This window comes from Suncus etruscus, chromosome 2, assembly GCF_024139225.1.
Source record: "Suncus etruscus isolate mSunEtr1 chromosome 2, mSunEtr1.pri.cur, whole genome shotgun sequence".
In the NCBI taxonomy this organism is placed as follows: Eukaryota; Metazoa; Chordata; class Mammalia; order Eulipotyphla; family Soricidae; genus Suncus; species Suncus etruscus.
This window is the reverse complement of record NC_064849.1, coordinates 36,257,260-36,278,279: the sequence shown is the minus strand read 5'-3', so window position 1 is coordinate 36,278,279 and position 21,020 is coordinate 36,257,260. Positions and strand designations below refer to the sequence as shown.

At 38.9% G+C, this 21,020-nt stretch overlaps 1 protein-coding gene across 1 annotated transcript; it reads left to right on the top strand.

Moving 5' to 3' along the window:
• Nucleotides 1-523: 523 nt before the first annotated feature.
• Nucleotides 524-15,553, top strand: CDKN3 (cyclin dependent kinase inhibitor 3). Its single transcript, XM_049767580.1, has 8 exons — nt 524-532; nt 3,084-3,166; nt 3,830-3,885; nt 4,499-4,543; nt 7,515-7,737; nt 9,773-9,804; nt 12,261-12,364; nt 15,467-15,553. The coding sequence occupies exons 1-8, from the start codon at nt 524-526 to the stop codon at nt 15,551-15,553; spliced, it is 639 nt and encodes a 212-aa protein (XP_049623537.1).
• Nucleotides 15,554-21,020: the final 5,467 nt, after the last annotated feature.

Genomic DNA, 21,020 nt, shown 5'->3' with positions numbered 1-21,020 from the left:
TTCTTGCATCTGTTGAAACTTTTGCAAGCAGTTAATAAGAAATGATTGAAAACAGTATGGGATTTAAGAAAATAAAGTTTAAAATATAATAAAAATTAATTAATTTTTAAAAAGTGGGACAAAACTGTTTGCCCTGGTACCCCTTGACACTCCTGCCCTTAAGAAGCAAGCTTTGCATCCTTCTCCTGGCATCTCAGTCCCTTCCTTCCACTCCACGCTCCCTCCACGCTCCCAACTGGCGGGAGGAGGGCGTCCTTGCAGCCAATCAACGTCCAACCGGGGCCTCCACCGGCGCGTCTTTCAAAGGAGTCTTAGGAGCCAATGAGCGTTGAGAGACTGGGGCAACTAAGAAGCAAAGCATCTCTGATTGGGTCCCAAGAACCCTCGCGCCCCGCCTCCCAGGAGATGAGCCAATGAGCTGAGAGGAGGGGCGGGCCTAACGTGGGCGGGGAGCAGCGGAGACCGGGAGCTGCTTGGAAGGAGGTCGTGGCTGGCTGGTCGCACCGAGGGGGTTGGCCCCGCGATGAAGCCGGTGAGTCGGGGCGGGCTGGGGGGTTTAGAAAAAGAGGGGGGTTCCATCGAGACAGGTACGATCCCCGAAATTGGATCTTGGCTCTGGATCAGCCCGAGTCCCAGCCCCGATTCTCGTCGCAACCGACCACGACCGTCCAGGACGGGGGCGGTGACGGTGGGGCCGCTTGGGGGGCGCGAGAGCATCGATGGTGGAAGAGGGGGTGGCCCGTGGGGGGCCCTGAGCTGGCCTGCGGGGGCCTACAGCCTATTCGGAGCAGACTGCTTGGTTTTTTTTTTTTACCAAAATAGAAGACGGATCGAGAACTGTGGTGCCTCTAGGGTATTCCCCCCAAGAGGCAGCGCTCATGGTCCACTGAGAGAGCTTGGTAAAACACATTTGTTAAACCCCGCAAAGGTGGGGTCCACCACACCCATTGCCTTCCCCTTGCCTCCTCTGGGTTTTGGGGGGAATGGGGCCGTTTTAGGAGCTGGGAGAATTCGAATGATTTGGTCCACACCTACTGGAAACTTTATTTATTTATTTATTTATTTATTTTGGTTTGGGGGTCACAACTGGCAGTGTTCAGGGGTTACTCCTGGCTCTGGGCTCAGAAATCGCTCCTGGCAAGGCACCAGGGGAACCATATGGGATGCCAGGATTCAAACCATCATCCGTCCTGGATTGGCTGCTTGCAAGGCAAAAACACCCTACCGCTGTGCTATCTCTCTGGCCCCTCAACTGGAAATCATGACTCCTTCAAACTGCCTGAAAGAGAATGCAGGGAGAAATCCATGCAAGGATGGAAGTTGAAGTCTGGTTGGCCTAACCTCACACCTCCAGGGAGTCCCAAGGATGGAAGGGACATTGTTTTGAGTTGAGTGACAGTGACTGAACATACAGATCCAGCCATGGAAGCCTGAATTGGCTCCATCGTTAGGTTTTTTTTGTACTAACAAAACTATTCTGCACTTCTTTAGCATCACACCTAAGAAGGACACCAACTAGGTGGCTAGGCTGCTAATCTTCGTGTTTCCTTATAGACCATCGTGGCAACTTGTCATTCACTCCTGGCCTCTCTTTCTGTCCACTTGTCCCACAATGGAACCAGGGAGTGATCTCATCCCTGGATAGGACACACTGCTCAGAAGGCTCTACCAGTTCTTTCTTCACTACAAAAAGTGCTAAGTTGCCCTCTGCCACCTACATACAAGCCCCATACACTGCTGTCTGTGGCTGGGTGGACCATTCTAATCCTGGGATAAAGAACTAACAAACCTTCTTAACCAAAGCTTTAAAGTCACAACCTTTAGTCGATAGTGGTAAAACTGACATGGATCTCCTTGAGCCTGTGTCTCCTCTCTCAATTGGTTCCTGAGAGATGACTGACTTGGCTGGGGTTGGAAGAGATAGTACAACTTGCCTTACATGCATCAGCCATCCAGGGTGTGTTCCTTCACAGGCCATATAATTCCCTAAGCCCCACCAGCAGTGAGCACTGAGCATCGCGGGTGTGGAAAACAAAACAAGGCAAACTCAACTAGGAAGTAGAATGAAGGTGTGTTCTGTTGCACAACTCCAAAAGCCTGCTTTTCCCAGTTTTCATCCCAGCGTTTTAGACCAACACAAAAGTCAATCTTATTCTCTCTCTAGCCCAGTGATTCACAAAATGGTTTATTCCACCTATTGCCCTCCTTTCCGCCCCAAATGACTAGACTGTATAAGGATTATTTTTTAAATACTGCTTTAGGTCCTTCTCTTTCAGTTTCTGAGGACACCAAATCAAACCAGTATGGGGGATCAAATCCTTTATTCTTTTAATGGTCATAATTTCTTCCCTATCTACCTAAGAGTCTCCTGCTCATAGTTCAAAACCCAGCTGACACATCAGCTCTCTGAAACTTTCTGCAACTACCTAAGTAGTCAGTTTTTCCTTTCCTGCTCAAGTTTGTTTATGCTTTCACTTTAGCACTTAAATTTTTCTTCTCTAATCCATTCACATATCTTTCTCACTAATTATACTGAAAGGATATTTAACTTACAGCTCTTTGCACCTCTAGAGCTTGGCAAATGCAGGTGTTCAAGAAGTGTTTGTTGGGCCAGACAGAATTTAGGTGTTTGTCTTGGCATGTGGCAGATCCGGGCTCAATCCCTGGCATGACATGGTTTTCTGATCACTGCCAGGAGTGATCTCTGAGCACAGAGCCAAGAATAAGTCCTGAGCACCAGCGGTGGCTGCCTCCCACTAAAAACAAAAATGAAATCAAAAGCTTATGGATGAATGTCTTCACACTTGATAGCTGCAGAAAACTGAAGTATCTTGTCTAAGATGATACCATTAGTGGCAGAGCCAGGGCCAGAGGCAAGTTTCTTGGATACGACATCTCTTTCTTCTAGTGCAGTGGAATCTTTCATATAATTATAAGTAGCAATAAGTTAATATTAATATGGATCTCTTTGCTGTTATACGTTGAATTGAAAAATCCGCAGTTAATGTATTTAAGCAAGGATCAGCTATGCTAAGACTATATGGAAGTGTTCTTTATACTAATATAAGTGATCAATTTTGCAGCCTATTTCAATGCAAACATGTGAGTTTGATTCATCAGATGAAGAGCCTATTGAAGATGAACAGGCTCCAATTCCAATATCATGGTATGTAAACATTTCTCATCACTGATGAGCTAAAATATTTGACGTGTAATTATAGTCTTTGTAGACTGTGTGTGGAATATACATACTGAAAATAGTGATAATTTGAACAATTTTAATCTATAAGGAATCTTCTAATTCTTTTTCATTTACTATCATAGAATATGGTTTTAGAGAGGGATGGTATCTATCTATATATTGAGACTCCCATAGAAGCAAAGAATTGAGACAGAATTGAAGTGACTTAACATTTAATACACAAATCTACTTAACTTATATAATAAAGGACAAGTGTACCAAAGAGTGAGATATGATATCATTTGTTATATGACACAACCTAGTATTATCTGCCACAGTCATGCACTTGTCAACTGTCCCTGTTTAAAATAAAATGGCTAAACAGTACAGAAAGGGTAGGGTGCTTAGCATTGAACACTGCTGGGCATAGGCCACCACCCAATAAAAGTTCCAATTTCTGTAGGTTTTTTTTTAAATAAAAATTTAATAAGATTTTTAATACATTTATTAAATTTGATATTTAATGATAAATTTTCATTTTTTTAACTACCAGTTTTAAATACCCAGGATCAAACATACATGTTAATTAACTGGAATTCCCTTTTATAATAAAAATATTAAATTATTTTTCTTTTTTTTTTTTTTTAGGCTATCCTTGTCACGAGTGAATTGTTCTCAGTTTCTCGGTTTATGTGCTCTTCCAGGTAGGGAATCGAATACTATAGTTGCCTTCCGACTGATATATTTTACTTTTTCTTAAAGAGGTTATTTTGGGAAATATCCAATGATGCTTAGGGATTACTCCTGGCTCTGCACCCAGGAATCATTCCTGACAGTGGTCAGGGATGCCATATAGGATGTCGGGAATCAAATCTGGGGTGGGTACATACAAGGCAAGCACCTTATGATGGATACTATCGCTTCAGCCCCTTTACTGATATATTCTAAGTAAAACTTTTGTCAACTGATATATTATTCTCTATTACTGAGCAGTAAGAAAATTTCATAAGCCATTAGTACTAGGGAACTTTTTGAGGACGCTCTCATTATAATCTGTGTTCTAGATCAGAGGTTACCAAACTAGTTTGACCTATCACTCCCTCTCCAAAAGGAAAAAAAAAATCATTCAGCGTCCTCTTCCCCGGAAATATACCTTCTTTAAATGAACAGAAAAGTGGGCCCCCACTTTCACCTGAGGCTACTGCTGCCGCCCTCTTTTAATACCCAACACTATTTTAGATTGAAAAACAGAGAACTATATAAATGCTATAAATGACCAAAAACTGACCTTTTTACTTGCTTTATCACTACTTATAGGTTGTAAATTTAAAGATATTAGAAGAAATATTCAAAAAGATACAGGTAAGTGTGATATAAAAGTCACATTAATATATATTTTTCAAAAAAAATAGAAATTTCTTAATAGAAACAAACTAAAGCCTTCTCTCAATATACCAAATAAATATTCAGTATTTTATAGTTTTCAACTACAGTTTTATCCTGATAATTGAAGAGAAAACATCTCATCATTTATGAAACAGAGCTGCTTTTATTGATTGCTGTGTTTATATCATACATGAAGACTACATTTGAAGTTAGTTATGTGAGAAAAGAATGTAGGATAATTTATATTGTATTGCTCATATCTTTGAAAATATTCCTTATAGAGTTGACTGTGGTTTTAGGAAGTAAGCCTGAGCTAGGAACTTAGAATAGTAATGAGCTTGTCCATTCTCCATAGTAAAGTTAGAAAAACATCATCCAGATGGGAAAGGTGGAATGGGCTAACCTAGGTAAGCCCAAGAGTGTTCAAAACTCATATCTCAAGACTGAATCCAGAAAATGTCTTTATAATTTGTATCAATTTGGAATGTACATATTGCAAAGTATAACAAATTTAGATCTATAAAATATTTTATCTGGTTGGCCTAAAATAGCAAGTTCTACCCAATATCCTTATAATATAGCAAAATAAAAAAATTATATATTGCTTGATTTTGTGTTTCCAAATCTTAAAATACTTTTTGTGGTTATTTTGGAGTATCACATTGCTAATGTAATTTCTCTAATTTATTCATTATCTACAAAAAAAACAAGAAGCTAGTAGATTGGTTGACCCTTACAGCATTTGCACATCTTTTTAGCTTAGAAGATACTCATCATGGTAGAAAGTTTCCATAAAATCATAGCAAAATGTAATAAAATCATTTACTCAAGAGTCAATCTGGCACATTTCCAGAAGGACTACTGGTTTAGTGTATCTTTTAAAAAATACTTCCAACTTTTACCAAGCCATCTCTTCTTCCATTAGAATCCAATATATAAATCATATAACAGTGTTTTAGGTAGAGGGGCCGGAGCGAAAGTGCAGCAGTAGGGCGTTTGCCTTGCATGCAGTTGATCCAGGATGGACCTTGGGTATTCCATATGGTCCCCTGAGCCAGGAGCTATTTCTGAGTGTAGAGCCAGGAATAATCCCTGAGCATCACAGGTTGTGTCCCAAACAAACAAACAAAACAAAACAAAAACAGTGTTTTAGGGAGAAACTCCAAATACTATATTCCAGATGTCCCAATCAGAACTTCCTGTGGTTTCTCTCAGTCCTTCCTAGGAAATTTTGAGATCCACTGTAGAATGAAAATTGTCCTATTTAAATAGCAAGTAGTAGATACAAGAATTACCCACCCTTAAAAATGGTCAATATGTTAACTACAGATTAGAGAATTTTTCAAACGTAAAAATATAATAGGATATAGACATCACTGTCCAAAAATTATATATGAGAGTGAAAAATAGAAGCCATTTATATTGATAAAATAGAGGCTAGGAAAGTAACTCAGTGAGTGAATCAAGGTACACGAGAATCCATGCTTAATTTGTAGTACCACATGCCCCTGAGAATCCCAACCCTGGTAGCCCCCTAAGACTGCTAAGATTGCCCTAATGGCTCCCGGCAGCAATGCATAGCTGGGCCTGAGCACTGAAAAGTGGAGTCCAGTAAATCATGTATCAGTAGCCTAGAGACCCCTGAGCATTCCTTGAGATGTTTCCTTCCATTTCTCAAATGGAGGATGAAGTTAACTTAAATAATACTGTTTGTGTTATTTAACCCAAATAATATCACCACAATGGGTTTTAAGTACAATACAAATTATTATTTTTTGTTTGTTTTTTGGGACACACCCATTTGATGCTCAGGGGTTACTCCTGGCTAAGCATTCAGAAATTGCCCCTGGCATGGGGGGACCATATGGGACGCCGGGGGATCGAACCGCGGTCCTTCCTTGGCTGGCACTTGCAAGGCAGACACCTTACCTCTAGCGCCACCTCACCAGCCCCAACACAAATTATTAATGAAGGATTTTGTTTTGTGCTTAGACTTTGAAATCATAATCATATTTTATATTTAGAGTTTAGAGTAACCATACTTTAAGAGCATCTCTAGAGGTTTATGATTTAAAAAAAAAAGTACATTCAAATATTATATGGCTAAATGTTCATGGAATTAGAAAGTAGGGAGAGAATGGGGACTCAAATTAGAATTAGATTTCATTTTGAACCTAATACTACATAGTAAATTTTGTCATAAAGAAATTTAACTGTACAGAATAGCTAATATGGTAACCTGGTGCATATCATTAAAGTGAAATTAGCTAAGCTGCAAATCCTAATGGTGCTTAATTTCCTAGAAGCCTAATCCATTGAATTAATTGTGACTCTGAGGAGTTCTCCTTCAAACATAAGAGAAAATACAAGATTGCTCTCTAGATTATATTTGCAATGCTTAGAGTAAAACTATTTTTGATCAAAGCAAATGTGATTGGTTTGAAGTAAAATTAAATAGAAAGGTATTATATTATTCTAGAGTTTATCTGGAATAATTAGGCATTTTCCATTTTATTTATACTTTAAAGCATTATAAAAAATTAAGAAAAGTAGTATTGACTTATCTTAAAATTCAATAAAAAACATGTTGACTTACTAAGTGAAGTTTGCTCTTAGTCATATTTTGGTTCAGATGTTTCCAATTTTTATTTTGTGTTTAAATGTTATTTTATTTATTTTAGTGGTACTAGTGATCTAATTCAGTGTCTCACGTGGGAGACATGCACGTAGCCACCAAAATACATCCTAGGTCCTTAGTGACTTTATTTTTCCCTAGTTGGAAATCAAATCAAAATTGTTTTATATTCTCAATAAGCACTTCAAATTTATGATGATTATTTTTATGTAGTTTTACTTCAGAAATATAAATTCATAGTTCCCTGTTGGTCATATTTAATCTGTGATGTCTTATACATGTGTGTCCATGTATATCTTGGTCTCTTGACAGAAGAATTAAAGAGCTGTGGTATACAAGACATATTTGTTTTCTGCACAAGAGGGGAACTGTCAAAATACCGAGTTCCAAACCTTTTGGACCTCTACCAGAAGTATGGAATTATCACTCATCATCATCCAATCCCAGATGGAGGGACTCCTGACATAGCCAGATGCTATGAAATACTGGAAGAGCTTGCAATCTGCCTTAAAAATAACCGGAAAACTGTAATACAGTACGTTCTCCCTTTCTCCTTTCTACATCTTAAGAACTCTCCCAACCAAAATAGCTTCTTGAATCATTGCATCTTTATTCACTTATTACCAATATGGTTAGATTTGTTGTAAGGATTAAAAGGAGACACTGCATGAAAGTTAATAGCAGGATATCTGTTACAGAACAAGCATTCAGATATCGGCCATTATCATGTTTGAGCAGTAAGAATAATAAAGGAATAGGCTCGGAAATTTTTAGAAGGGGTTTTCCCTTCTGTCTTAAACCTCTAGTTATCATTTTGGAGCCCTTCCCTCCTGATAAATAAGGCATCGTTCTTGTTTTATAACAACTTGCTTGATGCTCAACCTTTCAGTTGCTTAGTTGCTACAAATAGCAAGAAAATCAACATTTATTTTAAATTAGCAACAAATAAATCATCCTGAAGATATCTTTTTTTGTTTGTTTGGTTTTGGTTTTTTGGGCCACACCTGTTTGATGCTCAGGGGTTACTCCTAGCTAAGTGCTCAGAAATTGCCCCTGGCTTGGGGGGACCATATGGGACGCTGGGGGATCGAACCACGGGCCTTCCTTGGCTAGCGATTGCAAGGCAGACACCTTACCTCTAGTGCCACCTCTCCGGCCCCATAGGAAGATATCTTAAACTATTACTTAAGGGCTGAGTGATAGTATAACTATAGGACGTTTGCCTTGCACGTGGCCGGCCCAGAACAGACCCTGATTTGTTCTCCGGTATTCCATATGATCCCCTGAGCCTGCCAGGAGCAATTTCTGAGCACAGAGCCAGGAGTAACCCCTGAGTATTGCTCAGTGTGGCCCAAAAACTGAAAGAAAAGAAATACCTTGGCGATAACAGGAAAATGACAATTAACAGTACACAGTAGCACTGTAGAAACCAGGGGTTGGACTACAGGGCTGAACCAGAACTTCTGTCATGAAGTAGAACAAAAGATCTTCACTGTACTTGGTACTTTTTGAATTCTAGTAAGCCTAAGTAGCTTATTCTGTGTGGAACAAAATAGAGTATCGTGTAGTTTGATACCTGAAGACCCCAAACACCACTGTTTTGAGCTTGAAATTAGTAGACAGATCATTCTGGATAAACATGCAGTTTTGGGACAGCTAAGGAGCAGCACACCAAAACAATCTTGCTCTACAAACCAAACTGAGGAGCTTCCTGCCAGTAGTTCCTATTCTGAAGGCTAGAGCCACAGAGTCTTGGAAACACATACCTGCTTGTGATCGAACTGAACTCTGCTCTACAGAGAACTATAGCCCGCAGAGTAGGGAATAAAGGACTCCAATCCCTCCTTCATGCTGTCATTTCCAACTTGTCTAGAGAAAAGCATGCCTTCTCATCTAGTACTAGTAAAAGCAAACTTTTAGAATGAGGACAGTTGTTCAGGCTGTATCTTTTGACAAGTATAGGTAAAATGGCGTTAGAGCTAGGTTTTTTTTTTTTTAATGTTGCTTTTCAAAAAAAAATTATTTTTTACATCACACCCAGCATTGTTCAGATGTTATTCTTGGCTCTGTACTCGGGAATTACTCCTGGTGGTACTCCAGGAAATGATATGGGATGCTAGAGACTGAGCCTGGGTTAGATCACCTTACCTGTTGCACTAGATATCCAACCCCATTTTTCCAGAATCCCCTTGACCCCGACCTCTGTTATTTCTCATCTGTCTTCTCCACCTCCCCTTCATTCTTATTTCTTTTCTTCTTCTCTGATACCTACTTAGTAACATTCTCCTTTCTCAGATATGGATTCTGGAATTTTAAAAGATCAATAAAAAAATGCCCTAGCTTACCTTAACCCTTAAAAGTGTTTAGAATGTCTCCCAATAAAGCACACTTTGTTCAAAATTCAAAACACACATTTGAATGAATAATTCAAAACAATTTGTTAACCTCCACGTGTAAAGCCTGGTGCTAAGTATTACAAATTTGAAATAGAGGACAGAATGTGCAGATCTTAGTTGCCATTAGTCGGACAGAATGAATATACAAACTTCAAAATTCTGCTTCCCTTTCAGTTGTTATGGAGGACTTGGGAGATCTTGTCTTGGTAAGAATTACATTTCATTATTCAATATTTTTATATAACTTCAAGGTATATTCTGTACACTTTATTCTGTACACTGTGTTTATTCCATATTAAAGTGAGACAAAACACAATATAAGTCTGTTAGGACTCAGAAGATAATTCATTATCCTAACATTAGTGTTCCCTAGAAAGCTTGGTGGGTGGGAAAGTATTTTCAGAATTGTTTTGGAGTATTCTGTAAGACATTATTTACAAATCCTAGCACCTGCATTCTTGTTTTCTAATGTTTTCCCTGTGCTGAGTCATGATACTGGCAGTGACTTCTAAATAATATCCATATGTAACGTAAATATGAAAACCTCAACTGATATTTTTTTATAAAAAATAAACTACATGGGGCCGGAGAGATAGCATGGAGGTAAGACGTTTGCCTTGCATGCAGAAGGTCGGTGGTTCAAATCCCGGCATCCCATATGGTCCCGCGAGCCTGCCAGGAGCGATTTCTCAGCATAGAGCTGGGAGTAACCCCTGAGCGCTGCCGAGTGTGACCCCATAATAAATAAATAAATAAACTACATGTGGGGCTAGAGAGATATAGTACATTAGATAGGACATTTACTTTCCATGCAGTTGTCCCAGGTTTGATCCCTGGAAACCCATATGATCCCTCAAGTCCCCCAGGAGAAATTCCTAACACTATTGGATGTGGCCAAATCCAAAATGTTTTTAAAATGCACTGTACAGGTGTTCAGCAAAAGTTAAATGGCACATTGAGTAGGAGTTATTCCTTTCAATAATGACAAAATTAAAATTTTCAACATTTTTGTTCCAGAAGACAATATTGCAATTAAAAGGCAATGCAGAATGATTTAAAAAATAATGTATATAAGGACATATACATATGTATACTATTCTATATCTAGGATAAAGACCTTTTATAATCAGAGAGAAAAACCATCCCATTAAAAAATGGGCAAAAAAAAAAAGAGAATTCTCCAAACTAGTTGCTGTCGCACCTCAAATATCATTTTGGTTTCTGTCATTTCATTATAATAATAAAAATGGATCTGAGAGATAATACAGAGGGTAGAATGCTTGCCTTGCACACACTGGGTTGGTTTGGATGCCCAGTATTTCATATGGTCTCTTGAGCATTGCCAGGAGTGATTCCGTAGTACAGAGCCAGGAGAAACTCTTGAACACCAGGTGTGGCCCAAATGTCGAAATAAACAAATAAACAATGTCAACTCACCACTAACAGGAAACATATTATAGAATCTGCTTTCATTAGATGTTTCATTTTGAGTCAAAATTTTCAAGGTGCTACTGATGACATTGAGGACTTAATACACAAACATTAATACTTACCTTTTTTTTTTCGGGCCACGCCCATTTGATGCTCAGGAGTTACTCCTGGCTAAGCACTCAGAAATCGCCCCTAGCTTGGGGGGATCATATGGGACACCGGGTGATCAAACCGCGGTCCTTCCTTGGCTAGCGTTTGCAAGGCAGACACCTTACCTCTAGCACCACCTCGCCGGCCCCCAAACATTAATACTTAATAAACTTAATATCTATTCCTAAATATTAATACATAACATACAAATTACACAGAAGTGAAATGAGGCTCATCATCAGAGAGGTTGAAATCAAAACATGTGAGTTATCATTTAATACCCATTAAAATGACTATTTTTTTTAAAACATGGAAAATACATGTTGGAAGGATGTGGAGAACCACTGACGGTCTCATCGCAGCAAGCCATTGACAGCCAGAAAGACCCATACACTGCTGTGGTCTGGCAGCTTTTCAGTTAAACAGAGTTGTTTAGTGATCTAGATACCCCACTCTGGGCATTTACTTCAAAGAATTAAAACATAACTATATAAAAACTTGTTCATAAACATTCAGAGCAGCAGCATTTTTCATAATATCTAAAATATGGAAGCATAAATCTATCAATTGAAAAGTACATAACCTTTTGTTTCATACAACTGAACATTAGTCATCCTGATAGATGACTAATAGTCATAATAGTCAGACCTGATAGATGCTACAATATGTATAAATCCTAAACTCTATGCCAAGTCAAAGAAACTATGCCCAAAGCAGTGTGGTATGATGCATTGATAAGAAATGTCTGCAATAGGCAAATCCATGAGACACAAGTAGATTAGTAGATTGGGAGGCTAGAGCAACAGTATACAGCAGGTAGGGCATTTGACTTGCATATGGCCAACCCAGGTTCAATCCCCAGCATGCCATTGAGTCCCTCCAATCGCACAAGGCGTAACCCCTGAGCACTGCCAGCTGTGGCCCAAAAATCTGAAAAAAAAAAAAAAAATTTTTTTTAATCATTACTATCAAAACACAGACAATAAAATATTGCCTTTTAAATCATATGGAACAATCACACCAGACTGTCTTTTGTTGCTAGTTACTGACTAATGTGCTGTTTTCTATTGTGTTCTATTAGTAGCCGCTTGCCTCCTCCTCTACCTGTCTGACACAGTCTCACCACAGCAAGCTATTGACAGCCTGAGAGACCTGAGAGGATCTGGGGCAATACAGACTATAAAGGTATTTCTTTATTGTGTGGTTGTGGTTAGAGGCAAACCATTAAAAGTACAGAATATATCACGAAAAAGGCATTGAAAGTCCATATGCAAAACTCGAAAACCCTGTATTCTATCATAAATCACTTGTGTTGGTTTTTATGTTCAACTATAATTTGAATGTCTGAAAATGCTAAACAAAAAAATTGGGATGCTGTAACAATAGCATAGTGGTTAGGGTGTTTGCCTTGCAGCAGACTACACTTGTTCAATCCTGCATACCCTGAGCCCACAAGGAGTGATCCCCAATCACAATGCCAGAAGTAAATCCTGAGCACTGCTGGGTATGACCCAAAAATCAGAAATAAGTAATGGGAAAACTTGAATTTTACAAAACAATTTAACAATTTACTTGGGGTTTTTTATTTTTGTTTTCTCAGTACTATTACCCAGCTCATCCATCAGCAGACATTTCTGCACCCCCATTTTCCTTCTCTCTTCCTAACTACAGTTCTGTAGTCCCAGTTCAAGGGTTTGTTTTCATTTGCCGTTGTCATTTTCTTTGCTTCTTTACTTACTACACAAAACCGAGACCATCCCAGCATTTACCCTCTTCCCTCTAGTTGTTTTACTTACCTTGATAACTTCTAGTTCCATCCAAGTTGTAGCAAAAGGTAGGATTTCATGTTTTCTTAGAGTTGAGAAGTATTCCTTTGTGTTTACAGACCACAATTTCTTTATCCATTCATTAGTCTCTGGGCATTTATTTGGTTTGTTTCCAGATCTTGTGTGTGCAAATCTCTTTTTCAGTTAATATTCTTATGTTCTTGGGATAGATGCCAAGTGAAATCACTAGGTCATGTGGTAGTTTCTTGAATTTATTTTTGAGAAATTTCCTGTTTTTCCAGAGGCTGAACCAAATGACAATCCCAACAACAGTGCAGTTTACTCTTGTAGTTTGAGTTTTGTCCATTTAATTATGGAAATGTATCCTCTCACTTATAAAAATTGAATTGTCACTGTAAACCTGGTAGATTACTGTCAAAAAAATACCTAATTTAATCCTATTATATCCCAAAGACATTTAACAAATATACCTAATACAAAAAAAGTAAAGCAGTGTTAACTGTCTTTTACAGTGATATCTCCATATTTATTTTAATACATTTAAATTAATGCAAATTTACTTCAACGCATCAAAAATTAGTACTACAGTAGCAATGCCCCCAAGATATTAGCATGCTACTAAAACGATTGCACATTTCATGGTATTTGTAATCTATAAAGGAAATTATTTTGCTTTCATTTCCCAAGCATCCCGTCTCAAATCTAGAACTGAGTCAGAGGAGCAAGCACAGGAAAAGTCCTCCCCTGAATTAGGACTATCACAAGCATCCTGTATGTGAATTATTAAAATAACTAAAATTCCCAAGAAGCACTAGTCTCAAGTCTTCTCTAAGGTCATTCACACAATCCACACTAGTCCCACTTTATTGTTCAGCATCTAAAAACATAATTATCCATATTATTTGTTAAAATGAAATGATGCTTCAAAATTATTTCTTAAGAGTAAGATGGTGCTGGGGCCGGAGCAGTGGTGTGGAGCAATCTGCCTTGCCAGCACTAGCCTAGGACATACCACAGTTAGATCCCCTGGCGTCCCATATGGTCCCCCAAGCCAGGAGTGATTTCTGAGCACATAGCCAGGAGTAATCCCTGAGCATCACCCTGTGTGGCCCCAACCCCCCCCCCCCAAAAAAAAGAGTAAGATGGTGAAATGTTAAGTGTAAGTAATCATTACATATTAAAACACAGAGGTTAGAGTGATAGCATAGCAGGTAGGGCAGTTGCCTTGGACATGACTGACCCGAGTTCAATACCAAGCATTGCATATGGTCCCTGAGTATGCCAGGACTTTTCTGAGCACAAAGCCAGGAGTAACACCTGAGCACTGCCAGGTGTTGTCCTAAAACAAGAACAAACAAGAATTGTTTTAACTAATTATATAAGCACAATAAGCAACAAAGTACCTCTTCTAAAATAGATTTTACTAAAAGCTATTTTAAGAAATAAATTTTCATGACTATATCACTGCTAGTTGCTATAGAAAGTATCCTCTACTCCCCACTTACTCTTCAGGGAAAACAGATTGCAAAAACGATGCTTTTAATGTCATTTACTCCTGCATGTAAAAGGAGGATTTTATGATTTATAAAATATGCGCATTTGCCTTGCAAGCAGCTGATCCAGGACCAAAGGTGGTTGGTTCAAATCCTGGTGTCCCATATGGTCCTCCATGCCTGCCAGGAGCTATTTCTGAGCAGACAGCCAGGAATAACCCCTGAGCAATGCCGGGGTGGCCCAAAAAACAAAAAAACAAAAAACAAAAAAAAAGATATGCATCTGTATTCATCTGTCAAAAAAATTGGGAGGGAGTTGGGTTTTAGGCCACACCCATTGATGCTCAGGGATTACTCCTGGCTATGTGCTCAGAAATCGCCCCTGGCTTGGGGGACCATATGGGATGCTGAGAGATCGAACCACGGTCCATCTTAGGTTAGTGCATGCAAGGCAAATGCCTTACCACTTGCACCACTGCTCTTCCCCCCAAAAAAATATTTTTAAAGAAAAATTTCCACAGGGTTTCAGAGTACAGTTAGTAAGGCACTTGCCTGTATAGGACTGACCCAAGTTCGATCCCTAGTACCCCGTATAACTCCCCCAGGAGTGATCTTTGAGCTCAGAACCTGAAGTAAGCCGTGAGGTGTAATCCCCACATAAAAAGAAAATTAAAATGTCCACACTGTGTAATTTTATTAAAAGATGAAACTTCATAAGCAGAATGCTTCCTTAACCAAAAGGACAGAAAGCTCTTTGCAAATAATATTTTTTTATTCCTACTAAATTTGTCTTTTTTTTTTTTTTTTTTTTGGTTTTTGGGCCACACATGGTGATGCTCAGGAATTACTCCTAGATTGGGGGACCATAAGGGATGCCAGGGAATTGAACCGTGGTCTCTCCTAGGTTCGCATGTGCAAGGCAAACTCCATACAGCTCCAGCCCCTATCTACTCTTTCTAACAATTTGTCTTCTACTATGTAATTCAATGTGTCTTTACTTTTTCCAGCAATATAATTATCTTCATGAGTTCCGGGAAAAATTAGCTGCACATCTATCATCAAGAGATACACTATCAAGATGTGTATCTAGATAAGAAACAGCAAAGTAAAATACTACATATATGACAGTCTCTGAAGATGAAGAATTCTGACATAATTTATATTAAACTTGAATGTATCTGTGCAGATATTCCTAAAGATTTTATTGACAGATTTCACTGTGTTTTATTTATATAAATGTACATAGGAAGGAAAACTTCTTTTAATTTTCCATTTGCAATAGCAACTGTCTGCTCTCGCACATTTTTCTTGAAGGTAATGCTGAAAGAACCATATGAAAATATTTTTGCATAGTATCATTTCCCATGCTGTTACCTATTTTACTATTTATAAAAAATAACTAGGAGACTTGCAGTGTAATAAGTATAAAAGTTGGTACACTTTTGTTGTATATATAGTTGGTATGGGCTGGAGATAGTACAGTGGATAGAGCACCTACCTGTCTTGCACAGGCTGACCTATATTAAATTATTGGCTCCCCATATAGCCTTCCTGGCCCACCAGAAGTGATCTCTGAGGAAGAGTGAGGAGCAAAGCAGAGTAAAGATAGTATAAGTCCTGAGCAAAGATGGGTATGGCCCCCCAAACAAAAGGAAATAATAATAAATAAAAATTGGTATGGGGCTAGAGAGACACTACTCTAGGTAGGGCATTTGCCTTGCTCATGGCTGACCCAGGAGATCCCATCCTCAGCCATATATGTTTCCTTGAGCTTCTCGAGCAGTGATACCTGAGCAGAGCCAGGATTAGTATGCCCTGAGTACTTCCTGGTGTGACCACCAAAAAAATTAAAATTAAATAAATAAAAATTATAATTTGTATAGGGATCAAAGGGATTACTTGGTGAGAGAATGTCTGCCTCTCCTGGACTCAGTCTCTGACACTGCTTTGAAAAAAATGGCATGGGGTATCCAAACTAAAATTATTTAAATCATTTTCATTCTCCACTTCTCCCAATTTTATCATTCTGGATCATCCCTAACAGGCATTCGTCAACATTTGCTGGAACTTACTCCAAGGCAAGGAATTCACTGGTTCAGACAGCTGCTGATTTTAGAGCTTTATTTTTGACCGAGGAACTGCACAGGGCAAATTTAGTGCCTCTTCCACATTTATTTTAAAAAAGCACTTTATGAGTAGATGTTACTTGGGAACTTCAGATCAAAAAGACAGTGGCACCATACAATTAATATTTTAATATGTATACACAACATAATGCTTTTAGTCACACCACTAACTGCTTAAGCCTCAGGATTCAAAATGTTTAAATACCAAAGTTCATAGCAATAAATTTTGGGGCCAAGGTGATCTCTCAGATATCTGGGAGATAGCTCAAGAGCATTCCTGTCATGCTTGAAACCCTGAGTTTGATCTGACACCACATTCCCCAACCCTGCACCTCAAGTGTGGCCCTGGTGATATGTTTTCCCCACCCCTTCCACACTTACACTGCTGCATATAGGTAGGGCACCCAGACCAGTAGGCCTACACCACTGAGCCAACGAAAGGCACAGAAACCATGTCGTCCTTGTGATAGTTGGATTATAATCAAATCTGTGGTCTATCACAATGCTTGGCTAAATTTCAAGTTACTGAAATTGACATCCCAAATCTTTGTCACCTTTTCCCCAGTATATGTAATTTAAAATCTGATTTATAACTGCAACAAAAAGGATCAAATAGCTGGGAGAATTCTGAAAAAAGGTGGTGAAAGGGGCTAGAGAAATAGCATGGAGGTAAGACATTTGCCTTGCATGCAGAAGGATAGTAGTTCGAATTCTAGCATCCCATATGGTCCCCCGAACCTGCCAGGAATAGTCCCTGAGCGCTGTTGGGTGTGACCCAAAAAAAAACAAAAAAAAAAAAAAAGGTGGTGAAAGACCTGTTTAATGAAAATGTAAGACAAAAGAAAAAATAGATAAGATGTTGAGAATTGGAATAGAAAGAAATGGAACATCAGTGTGTACAGACTGTTAGAATTAATATAATTGATGTCCATATTACCTAAGGAATTTATAGATATAATACAGTTTCTACCAAAGTTCCTGTGGCAGTTTCCAAGAAAACAGAACAAATAATTCTAAAATTTGAGTGAAAAATACAAAAAGCCAATAGTTAAGGAAATACTGAGAGAAAAAGGGAAGGCTTCCCTCTTCCTGATTTCAAACCATATTGGAAGAAGGAAGGGAGGGGGGAGGGGGAAGAAAGGGAGAGAGAAAGACAGAGAATGGAGGAGTGAAGAAAAAAAAAACAGAGAAAACTGAATCACTATTTAATACCACAACCAAAATTAACCCAGAATAGATTAAGGACCTGAATATAAGGCCTTAAGTTTTATAATTATAAAAGAAAACATTAAATGTTTTCTGAATGTTCTGTCCTCAGGTATGTTTGGCAACTCAGCTGAAACAGCAAAGGAAACAAAAGTTTTAAATGATATATCAAAAAACATTACAGCCTCTAAGAAATCTAGGAGAGGTGGGGCCGGTGAGGTAGCGCTAGAGGTAAGGTGTCTGCCTTGCAAGCACTAGCCAAGGAAGGATCACGGTTCGATCCCCCGGAGTCCCATGTGGTCCCCCCCCAAGCCAGGGGCAATTTCTGAGTGCTTAGCCAGGAGTAACCCCTGAGCATCAAACAGGTGTGGCCCAAAAAAACAAAATAAAACAAAACAAAACAGAAATCTAGGAGAGGGAGATATCAAAGAGCAGGTGTACATATCTGGCATACTTAGCACTCTGAATTTAATCTCTGCTACTACAGGGCCTCCCTAATAGTGTTAGGTGTAGTCTTGGTAGTCCCTGTCACTGCTACCCCAAATCCTCTCAAAGTAAGAGAAAACAAAGGAGTTGAGGAAGCAGTTAAGCAGGAAAGCACTTGCTTTGCATGTGTGACCTTAAATTTAATCCCTAGCACCATCAAAAAAAACAAAAAATAAATACAATAGCAACAACAACCAGCTAACGATAGAGATATTTACACACTATCCTGTATTAAATGGTTGGTATCCAAAATATATAAAACCAAGGAAAAAGGTAAATTCAAAAAATGGACAGAGATCTGATTATAATCCTGAGCACCGCCAAAAACAACTAAACAATAGCAACAACTAGCGAACTGGGTAGATGTTTATAAACATACTATATTAAATGGTTGACATCCAAAATATATAAAAACACAGAAAAAAGGTAAACAAATTTAAAAAATGGACAAAGATCTGATTATTCCTTGTCCAAAGAAGACAAAGATGGTCCACAGGCATTTGACAAAAAAAAATGCAACATTCAACATTAATTATTAGGGAAATGTAAATCAAAAATCACAAGGGTATATCACCTCTCACCTCTATGACCTACATAAACAAAACTAGAATCACCAATTACTGGCACGGGATACTTATGGTGCATTGCTGGTGAGAAAGTAAACTGGTGTAGACTATGAAAATTGGTATGGAGATTCCTTAAAAAAACTAAAAAATGGGGCCTGAGATTTTATAAGTCTCTATAGGGGTTAAATGTTTCCTTGCATATAAACCTGATTAGATCCTCAGCACTGAACGCAGTCTTCTCTTCATCTAGAGGGAACATTCCTGAGCACAGCCAGGTATAGCTCTAATCCTCTTTCCCACAAAAATAGTAAAAATAATTTCAAAATGTCAGGGAGGCTGGGGATAGTTAAGTAGTACGTCACCTGCTTCGTAGGTATGAGGCCAGTGAAGCCACAAGTTGGATCTCCAATAGCACCTCATAGTTCCTAGATGATCCTGGCAACTCTGGCATCACCAGTGCCACCAAGTGTGAGGTTCCTAGAAAGCACTGCAACTAAGTATGCACAGGGTAATCAAGTGTGCACCCCAGGGAAGCATGGCAACAAAACTGTATGACCCCCACACCAGGTAAGTGTGGCCCTCAGCCATCAGAATCAACAAAGGGAGAGGAAAGTGTAGTGAGTCCTCTCCAAGAGAACTGTCACATGATACCACAACAACACTATTAGGCATTTAACCACAGAATAGGAAAACCTTAATACAAAACACTTGCATACCTGGACTGGAGAGCTCAAAATGCTAATTAAATACATGCCTTGCACGCAAGAGGCCTGGGTTTGATCTCCAGCACGTGGTTCCTGAAATACTGCTTAAAAGTGAGTCCCAAGTACTGAGCTGAAAGAAGCCCCTGATTACCAATGTTTGTACCTCTAACCCTTCCCCTTTCCCACCCCGCCAAAATAAAGAATATTTGACTCCTATGGTCATAGCGGTATTATTCACAATAGCCAACATACGGAAATAACTTAAGTGCCCAATAACACTTCCTCAAATTCATATGCTCAGTGAAATACTCTCCTCAGCTATTAATAAAGATGACTTTAGGGCTTTTCATGACATGGATAAACATAGAGGTGCTAACGCTAAGAGAAGGAAGTTAAATACAGCTACCAGATTGCTTCACCTCTATGTACAATATACATAACTGAAGCAAACCTGTTCAAAAATAAATGCCAGAGATGTGGCTCAGCAACGCAACACATATGAAGCTAGGCTTCCATGGTACTACAAAAACAATAATAAAGTAACTGTTAGTTTATTAGACTCTGAACACAGTTAAGGTTACTATGGGGGAAGAGGGTTGTTTTGACATGATGGGACTGGAACTCTGGTGAGAGGCGAGAAATGTAATTCCCAAATTTTATACCTGACTTTGTAAGAGATTAATGACATTTTATTTTGAAAGATTATATATCTTGATCATGAATAAAGTAAATTATTGCATAATTCAATTTTTAATTTGATTTTACAGGCTGGAGTCATAATACAATGGGTAAGACACTTGTCTTGCACATGGCCTGTCCCTCAGACAACACATGATCCCCTGAGCATATATAACTAGGATAAACCCTGATCACTATGGCCCAATCTCCCTCTATCCTTAAAATTAATTTTCTAGGGGGTTGAAGTGATACCACAGCAGTAAGATGTTTACCTTGCACGTTGCCAACCCGGGACAGACCCAGGTTCGATCCACAGCATCCCATATGGTCCCGTGAGCTTGCCAGGAGCAATTTCTGAGCCAGGGGCAGGAGTAAACACTGAGCACCACTGGGTGTGGCCCAAAAACCAAAAATAAAAAAAATTTTTTTTCTAAGTACATGTATCTCTAAGTTTCCACCAAAAGGGTTGGAGAGATGGCACAGCAGTAAGGTGTTTGCCTTAGCCGCAGGACACCTGGCATCCCAGGTGGTCCCCCAAACCTGCCAGGAGCAATTTTTTTCTGAGCATAGAGCCAGCAGTAACCCCTAAGCACTGCTGGGTCTGACCTCAAAACCAAAAAAATAGTGCTAGTTAAGTTTCCCAAAATTAAAATGCCTAGTTAAACCACTTAATATTAAACATAAGGGAAAACATGGAATATAATTATATATTACACTTGAGTTTAATGTTAATTTCAAAGTTCTTTAAGAATCTTTTTCTCTAATCAATGAGACAAATACCAAACAGTAGGGGCT